The sequence below is a fragment of the Acipenser ruthenus genome, chromosome 4 (assembly GCF_902713425.1).
Source record: "Acipenser ruthenus chromosome 4, fAciRut3.2 maternal haplotype, whole genome shotgun sequence".
NCBI classification, from domain to species: domain Eukaryota; kingdom Metazoa; phylum Chordata; class Actinopteri; order Acipenseriformes; family Acipenseridae; genus Acipenser; species Acipenser ruthenus.
The window spans coordinates 86655172-86665203 of record NC_081192.1 but is presented as its reverse complement, the minus strand read 5'-3'; the positions used below and the strand labels follow the sequence as shown (position 1 = coordinate 86665203).

The 10032-nt window shown below is 41.5% G+C and overlaps 1 protein-coding gene across 1 annotated transcript in view; it reads right to left on the bottom strand.

Annotated features, from left to right (window-relative positions):
• Window positions 1-2960: 2960 nt before the first annotated feature.
• The window catches only part of sspo (SCO-spondin), a 108275-nt gene continuing 101203 nt past the window's right edge, over window positions 2961-10032 (bottom strand). The window contains exons 108-114 of the mRNA XM_059023438.1: window positions 9462-9626; window positions 7923-8137; window positions 6385-6480; window positions 5782-5842; window positions 4911-5041; window positions 3511-3661; window positions 2961-3201 (exon numbers count right to left, since the gene is read on the bottom strand). Of these exons, the coding sequence (XP_058879421.1) occupies window positions 3179-3201; window positions 3511-3661; window positions 4911-5041; window positions 5782-5842; window positions 6385-6480; window positions 7923-8137; window positions 9462-9626 (842 nt within the window). The 3' untranslated portion in view covers window positions 2961-3178. The remainder of the gene's footprint in view (window positions 3202-3510; window positions 3662-4910; window positions 5042-5781; window positions 5843-6384; window positions 6481-7922; window positions 8138-9461; window positions 9627-10032) is intronic.

Genomic DNA, 10032 nt, shown 5'->3' with positions numbered 1-10032 from the left:
TAGGTATTGGGTTAGGGTTAGGTTTTAGTGCTGGGGTTGCTTAAGGTTAGGGTTGGGGTTGAGTTAGGGTCAGTATGGGTTCAGAGGTGGTTCTGCCATAAGGCTTGGGGGGGCTTAAGTCATCCCACTTTTTTTAAGCCCATTGTACCGATTGTGTAGGTAGCTGGCTGACTCGTATAGTCAACTCGTTTTTGCCTAGTCTGCAATGTGTTGAAAACACATCAATAATTGTTACCGTCATCTTGAGCTACCCAATACGTGCAATGGAGCAAGAATTCTTAAATGTAACCTACCTTTTCACGTTCTTATCATAGTGGCAGGACTTGATACTCTGCGTTACCATGCTGTTGCTGGTTACCACCATTGTGCAGTGCATGTAGTACTTGTTCACCTTGAGAATTTCCTTAGCAATAAGACACAAACTATACACCAGATTACTGGGGAGCGACTTCGTCAACTTCTACAGCCAACCATTTGTGTCCATGCATGCAAGCAGTGTGTTTCAGACATCTTAACTACATTGAATGAGCATCAGGCCACACTAGCTAAATATGGCACGATCACATGCATTAAAACCTTGGGTTGCCATTCACTTCATGCAAAGTCACATTTCCAACACATGCTGGCAATATAGTTTTAGGTGGTGTGAACGTGGCGTTGGTGTCACTGTTACGAAAGAAACCTTAATTGATTGTATTGGAAGAGATCTAGGCAGCCATGAAGTAAACATGACCAGGTGCCAACAGGAGGTGTGCCAAAACCCAGCGTGGACGAGCAGGTACAAAATGGAGGGGACAGCGTGTTGAACTGGAGCACCAACAATGAAATTGATTGTATTGTTGGTTCTGGGAGGCACAAAATGGGAGCTACAGGTTTCATACTTGCTGTCCACCATGCACCTGGAAATAAAGGGCAGTGCAGTTAGAGCATGTGGGTTTTGGTCATTAACCTAGAAAGAGTAAGATTTAAAAAGCATAGAACAGGACTTCAAAAAGGAATGTGTAAGCCCTGGTATATTCAAGGCATGATATCATTGCAGTGGTGTGTTGAGGCAATGCAACTCCAGAGTCAATAAAGTCACTCCCAATTCATTACCTTGGAACACGCTACACCAATGCCATTATACTACAACTTTTTAAAGTTGCACATTTGCCTCCATCTGAAATTGTAGTTCACGCAAAGTTAACTGCGAGGGCAGGGTTCGAGGATCCCCGTGAACCGTTTCCTCAGGAAGCAGTGGTTTTAGAACATGTGTCACTGAGCAATACCAGAATGGTTGACCTCCATAGAAAACCATGAGCAGCATCCAGGTTTTGGTACAACTAAATGTATTACCCATAATAACCTGCAGTCCAACCGCTACCAAGCAAAAGGGAGCAAACCTGTCACTTGCTTAAAAATAAGGCCCCACATTTATGTTATTTTTTTTCTCTCATCTGTAGTACCTAATTCTCTAATTCTCATTTCAGAATATATCTTTGAAAAGCTTAAAGCAAGGTCCGCATTTAAAATGTTTACACATTTATTTACTGTTATGATAATAAAGATAAGCTACGCAGAGAATTGTGAGGGTCTGGAACCAACTCCCCAGTAATGATGTTGAAGCTGACACCCTGGGATCCTTCAAGAAGCTGCTTGATGAGATTCTGGGATCAATAAGCTACTAACAACCAAACGAGCAAGATGGGCTGAATGGCCTCCTCTCGTTTGTAAACTTTCTTATGTTCTTATGTTCTTCTTATGTTCTTATGTTCTAGTCCATAGATACACACGAATCTTCTTCGACTTATTCGTTTTGCGCTAAATGAAGATTGATTTTCTTATAGTGGCTATCTTTGGAAAACAATTACATTTGCTTATTGATGTGTACCCTATATATATATATATATATATATATATATATATATATATATATATATATATATAGGCTGATAGAAAGAGAGATAAGATAGCTAACACAAATATTGTAATCATTAACATGCATTACACTATCTCTGCTAGTACAGTGGCATCAGACCTGTATGTGAAATCAGCAGCTAAACAGACAAGCTAGGTAAACAGACAGTGGATATTGCTAAGTACAGAGTATTTGAAGACAGGGAAAAAAGGTGTCCATAAATAACTACTGTAAAATATGACATGACACGGGTGTGCAGTGTATTCCAAACTGTATAGGAGTGACACATGCTTTTGTGTTTATCTTTTCAAAGTTACATTAAGGGAGAACTTTCCCATTTGTACTTTGTTTCTTTAATAAATAATTAAGAATACATTTGATTATTTATTCCAATGCAGTATATTGTGGATTTGAAAGGGACTTTGTTCAATTTGTTTATGCATTCTTTCTGCCCTGCATTAAACTTGGACAATCACTTTAATTGAAGATCAGAGCTTTCCATCCTTTGCAGGCTGTGCCTGGAAGAGCCCTTCAATCACGTCCCCCCTAACTCTTCTTTGTTCCAGGCTAAACTGATTCAGTTCCTCAATCTTCGTAGCTCATTCCTTTAAGCCCTGGGATTACTCTGGTTGCCACGATGTCCATTTATTAAGTACTTGAACCAAAGTCATTGTATTTATCTTGCTCTTAATTGTATTATTACTTGTACTGTGATACTTGAAATGTATTTGCTTACGATTGTAAGTCGCCCTGGATAAGGGCGTCTGCTAAGAAATAAATAATAATAATAATAATACTTGGAGTTCTGTTTATTTGTGCTGTTGTTTTTGTAAATGCTGGCTTTAGCTTCATGAAACTATAGGCTAATTATTAACTGAATATATTGCTTTAAGGGCTGCTGTTTTTAGTAATGGTATTACTAGCATTTATAAATGACCACTTGGAATGATTGCACACACTGTAAAATAGTAAGAGGAAATGTAAAACAAGCACAAGTATTAAAATGACATGTCAAACTACTCCCTCTAATAACACAACATGAGGACAACACACAACAGCAGAATTTTAAAGCTTGCTTAATATTTATTAGAAATGCAAAACTGTACAGAATAGACATCTCCTAGGGTTCTTAAAAAATACTATAAAAAGGTCCAGTCATATAATGACTACACAGACTACTGCACACTTATTCTCAGACAGGCAGGTCTCTCAGCAGGGTAGCAGAGGGGCTCAGAGAGTTTACAAAGCACAGGCTTTCTTTGTCGTCCCCTCCTTAAAGCATCAGCGCATGGAAGAGTCTCCACCTGCAATCCGAACACAGAAAGAACGCTGCGTTATCAAACACTCTGCAAATAATGCACTTGACATCTGGTCTTTATTGACCCAGTGGTTTCATTATTACTGAGAAACACGCTACAGCAATGCCATTATCCCTCAAATATAATAAATTACCAATAATGTTTTGAGAAGCTAAGAGGTTGCTATCATGATCACATCTGCAATCAACAGCAGACACTCAGTTTTCTTGTACAGTAATCCTGCCTCTGACAGGCAGGTAAAGGATCTTTCTTGTACAGCAATCCTGTCTCAGAGTGGCTGGTAGTGTTACTCACCCTGGCAGCGGCTGCACTCACAGCTGTGGATCACTGGCAGTACAATGGACTCTGTCCCTCCGCTCTCACACTGCAGACTCAGCAAACGCACAGGGCTCTCGGGGTCCAGGCGATAACTGCAGCAGTCACATAGGGACTGCAGGTACGGCTCCTATATACACAGAGAGACAGACAGAGATTCAATAGAAACACACACTCACACAGGAACTGCAGGTACGGCTCCTATATACACAGAGAGACACACAGACAGAGATTCAATAGAAACATACAGTCACATAAGAACTGCATGTACGAATCCTATATACAGAGAGACAGACAGAGATTCAATAGAAACATACACTCACACAGGAACTGCAGGTACGGATCCTATATACAGAAAGAGACAGACAGATTCAATAGAAACATACAGTCACACAGGAACTGCATGTACGAATCCTACATACAGAGAGACAGACAGAGATTCAATAGAAACACACACTCACACAGGAACCACAGGTACGGCTCCTATATACACAAAGAGACACACAGACAGAGATTCAATAGAAACATACAGTCACATAAGAACTGCATGTACGAATCCTATATACAGAGAGACAGACAGAGATTCAATAGAAACATACAGTCACACAGGAACTGCATGTACGAATCCTACATACAGAGAGACAGACAGAGATTCAATAGAAACACACACTCACACAGGAACCACAGGTACGGCTCCTATATACACAAAGAGACACACAGACAGAGATTCAATAGAAACACACACTAGCACAGGGACTGCAGGTACGGCTCCTATATACACAGAAACATAGTAAGACAGAGACACAGAGTGAGATTCAGTACAAACACACGCACACAGTCTGCAGATACAGCTCCTATACACAGATACAGAGACAGAGAGATTTAGTAAAAACACACACAGAAAAACAAACAGTGAACTTTTTCAAGAGGTTTTACCAAAGCTCTTTACTTCATTGTGAAATCTGCAGCATTGCTGTGAAACAACAATTGGCATTGTGGAGTAGTGGTTAGGGCTCTGGACTCTTGACCGGAGGGTCATGGGTTCAATCCCAGGTGGGGGACACTGCTGCTGTACCCTTGAGCAAGGTACTTTACCTAGATTGCTCCAGTAAAAACTGTATAAATGGGTAATTGTATGTAAAAATAATGTAATTGTATGTAAAAATAAAATAATGTGATATCTTGTAACAATTGTAAGTCGCCCCGGTTAAGGGCGTCTGCTAAGGAATTAATAATAATTAAACTGGCAGTGTCACAAAACAACCCATATAATTATCTCAATGACTTGAAAATGTAGACACATGCTCTCACAAAGATTTTGCGAGACATATGGCTGATCGAGGTTAAATAACCCCCCCCTATTAACCACACTGCCCTACCTCAAGGATGACAATGGTCCTGGACAGACACTGGCCACTGCAGTAGCTGACCTCCACGTTGTCAAGGCGACAGTCTCCCTTGGTGATGTTCCTGGTCTCAGTGTAGCGCTGGCAGGCCGGCGAGGGCTGTCCTGAACCCAGACAGACACAGGGGGGTGCTATTACACACAGATCTTATGCAAACTACTTGGCTTGACTGCAACCATATACCAAGAGGAAACTATTTGCCTCATTTAAAAATGGGTTTAAAAGGTACAGTGCTCTATAACAGGAGATAGAGGCAAGAGGCTATTTGTGTTCCGCAACAAGAATGCAAGTGCTAGTTTAATAGCATAATGGGGCAAATAGGAGGCATGACCACACTTCCTTATACAGTAACTGGTTCTGGTGTATAAAGGGTTGCCTTTTAAAGAGGTAGCACTCTATAGGGAAGGCACAGCTACCATGTGTACAACACAATGCAATGCAACATTTACATAGCACATTTCAAATCCAATGTCCCAAAGTAATTTACTCAGCAGCAATATAAGTATTGTTCTGCATTTCAGAAATATCATAAGATTAGAAACACATTTTTTTTATTAGCTTTTCTTCTGTTTTTTTTGTTACATTTATTTACTTATAATATACATTTATAAATGTTCGTGTCTACCTCTACTCATGTTGAGTGTATTTCTCACACACTCTTTGTTGTGTCTGGCTGTTGTTCTGTCATGCAAAGAGTCTCTCAGCATGCTTAGAGGTACAGTAGGCAACGAACACTTCATGACAGTGACACCACAAAGGATGGTCAAATTAAAACTAACATTCGTAAAAGCAGCAACACACACTAATACAACACTCAGCACAGCAGGGGGCACTGCGCACTAACCTGGAAACTCCTTCCTACACACGGGACAACAGCTGCCAGGCTCCTCGACCTTCACCTGCCCCTGTGAGAAGGGAGAGGGGAGAGGGGTTACAAATCGAGAGTTCCCCACATTGTTTTCTGTATTATTAATCCCCTCCCACCCCACACATTATGAGTAAAACCAGTAGGGTGTACTTTTCTCACCGAATTATCATTAAAGGTATTTCGTTTGGTTTCCATTTCTCATCCCAGAAACTTATTTTTTACAAATTGTGAGCTCAAAAAGGTTCATAGCAACTAGTTCCCTATAAGGGCTTTTTGCATCTTCAATGTTAGAAGGGCTAGATTCTCAAAGGTCCTTACTGCAAATCATCATTAACAATTTTTTCAGTAAGGAGAAATGCAGCCAATAAAATGAACAAACTACCAATAAACAATATCAAAGATTGGGGCTTGAGCTGTAAGTAATCTTAAGCTGTATTTTATTTGTTTTAGGATTTGTGTTTTTTTTCCTTACAGTAAAAAAAATGTGCTAAAAGAATTTGAAGTAAATAGCTTTGAGAATCTAGTCATAAATGTTTCTTCACCTGTGCAAGCTTAGAAATTGTTAATACAATACGCTACCTCAACACAGACAAGGGGAGGACAGCCGACCTCACAGACCTTCCTCCCATTCTCGCAGCGACACCTACCACAGCCCTCTGTCCATTCCTGACCAGCCTGCAGACACAAACACAGTAAGAATCATTCAATGCAGACACAGTGAGGATCACTCACTGCAGACACAAAGACACAGTGAGAGTCACTCACTGCAGACACAGAGACAGTGAGAGTCACTCACTGCAGACACAGACACAGTGAGGATCATTCACTGCAGACACAGTGAGAATCAATCACTGCAGACACAGACACAGTGAGGATCATTCACTGCAGACACACAGACACAGTGAGGATCATTCACTGCAGACACACAGACACAGTGAGGATCATTCACTGCAGACACACAGACACAGTGAGGATCATTCACTGCAGACACACAGACACAGTGCAGACACACAGACACAGTGAGGATCATTCACTGCAGACACACAGACACAGTGAGGATCATTCACTGCAGACACACAGACACAGTGAGGATCATTCACTGCAGACACACAGACACAGTGAAGATCATTCACTGCAGGCACACACAGTGCAGAAACACAGACACAGTGAGGATCATTCACTGCAGACACACAGACACAGTGAGGATCATTCACTGCAGGCACACACAGTGAGGATCATTCACTGCAGACACACAGACAGTGCAGACACACAGACACAGTGAGGATCATTCACTGCAGGCACACACAGTGAGGATCATTCACTGCAGACACACAGACAGTGCAGACACACAGACACAGTGAGGATCATTCATTGAAGGCACAGACACAGTGAGGATCATTCACTGCAGACACACAAACACAGTGAGGATCATTCACTGCAGACACACAGACAGTGCAGACACACAGACACAGTGAGGATCATTCACTGCAGACACACAGACACAGTGAGGATCATTCACTGCAGGCACACAAACAGGACAGCAGGAGACCCAACTTTTTATTTGCATGGCAGTCAACAAGTTAACTCCTTCATCACTCCAGCAGCTCTGTTTTCTGTTAGAACATTCTAAAGTAATGTTGGGAATGCTGGATTGATCTTGAACACCCGAGCTCGCTTCACTGGTTTGTTACCACTCTGTAGCTCCAAAGACAAGACCTTAGCATATTTGACTTTTCCTGATCCTAAACTCTTGATTTAGTATTCTTGATTTCCAGTTGATAAAACAAAACAGTTTTTGTTTGGCTCTGTCTACAGGTCTATCTATCTAAACTTTCCAGGCAGTTTTTATTTATTTGTATTTATTTCAAATAATACGGGAATAGCATGGCATATTTCAAGCACTACAGACATTACACTAACAAGCAAACATATCATATATATTAATAAACATAAAAAGTTATTAAAATCAAATCAACACTCTTACAAAACTTTCCTTACAAAACTTTAAACCCTTGCAAACTAGTGGCAGTCTTTACTTCTACAGGCAGTGAATTCCATGCAGAAGCAGCTCCAGGATTGAAACAGTGGGGTAGTGAATGAATGCCTATCCTGCGCACCTGGTAGATGTGTCCCCCGTCGACACACTCGCAGTGTGCTGCAGTCACACAGTCTCCGCTGCTGTTCCTGTACCAGCCTGCCTCGCACACACAGCCCTCCCTGCCACGGGGGGCACTGCAGTTCTGGGGAGCATCGTCGTACATCTCTTGACAGGTCCGTTCACACATTGGCGTTCCCTCCGTGGCTCTCCTCCAACGCTGTCCCAGTGGGCACTCTGTTGGGACAACAAGCCGGCCGCAGTGTCACCGTCTCTGTATCAGTGTCCTACTGGACTGTGTCTCATTGGCTCTGTATCAGTGTCTATTGGACTGTGTATCATTGTCTCTGTATTAGTGTCCTACTGGACTGTGTCATTGTCTGTGTATCAGTGTCCTACTGGACTGTGTGTCATTGGCTCTGTATCAGTGTCTATTGGACTGTGTGTCATTGTCTGTGTATCAGTGTCCTACTGGACTGTGTGTCATTGTCTCTGTATCAGTGTCCTACTGGATTGTGTTATTGTCTGTGTATCAGTGTCCTACTGGACTGCGTATCAGTGTCCTATTGGACTGTGTGTCACTGTCTCTGTATCAGTGTCCTATTGGACTGTCTGTCACTGTCTCCATCAGTGTCCTACTTTACCTTGTAACATCTATTAGTTATTGTGCAGTATACAGTGTACAGTATATCAATGTTTGAGCAGCCAGGTATTCGTGGATAGCTCAGTTTTGTGTCCCTGTAGCCAGGTATGAAAGCATGTGTAGTAAAATGGGCACTTTACAACAATATTTACTGTGTATTTTATTATTATTTAGGATACATCTAGCACTGATCTATAGCCTGGTAACTGTGGATGTGTATGGTTTCATAACACTCAATATTGCTACATTTAGATATACTAAAAGAAACTTGATAAATTCAATGACAAACAAAAAAAGACACTGAGGAAGACTTTTAGTTGAAACATTTGTCATTGTATTTACTAAAGTAACTGTAGCTAACAAAATAGTTCCATAAAATGTCTCCACCTTGAACATCTATTCATTTTATAGGTTTCAAATGTGTAGTTTTGAAGGAAACACATGTTATAGCAAACATGTATTTTCATTTGAAAACACGATATCCTGTCAATAACCAATCAGCTGATTCTCCTACTGACAGACATGCTTTCAGCTAGTAACATCCTGTGACCCAGAAGACACTGCTGAGGTAAAATGACCCAGCATGCAAGCGCAAACAGATAACCTAAGAATAAGGGATGGAAACAGTTTTCTTTAACCTTAAGTAGTACCAGATATCATGTTTTAAAATGAAAATACATGTGTGCTACAACATGTGTTTTTTTTAAACTGCACATTAGAGACTTTTCTAGCTAATGGATGTGCAAAAAAGGTATGATTTAAGGAATGATTTTGTTAGCTACAGTTATTGTAAGTTTCTTTTAGTATTTCTAGGCGTATGGTTTCTTTGCGGTTTGTGGTACACTATACTGTGCATGCTGTTGATCCCAGTGTCGATTCTGTAGCTAGCATTCCCCTGCAGCAGAGCGCTCTTCTTACCGCAGTCTGGCAGCACACAGAGCTGTCTGCGCTGGCTGGACCCCTCACAGTCCTTCCCATTGTACTGGCGCTGCAGAGTCTCGATACGGCTGGACAGCAGGACACCGGTCCCACAGCTCACAGAACACGGTGTCCATTCAGACCAGTCCGACCACTGGCAGTCCACTGAGAGACACAAAGAAACACCACCTTACTCAACCCACTGCCCCTCACAGGCTAGCGTGGTAGGGTTGACACCTTTTGTGGAGCAGGCCAAACCCAGGCAAGTCACATACCATTTAGTAAATGTTTGTGTGATTTATTTCTGACAGTCAAACACTAAATGCATTAACTCTATCCTCCGGTGCAGATTTCTGAATTCACCAATGCTGAAAACATTACTGTTTTAAAGTGTATGAAACCAGGGTGAAAACCAACAGCAAGGATTATTTTGGAGGGTTGCAGAGTGAGACAACAACAGCCACCCTCAATTCACAGGTCCAAGTTTCTTTTTTACTTTTAAATCTTTGTTTCAATGGGGATCTGGTAAGATGACAGCAACGTGACTAAAAACTAAGTCCATCAAGCTTGA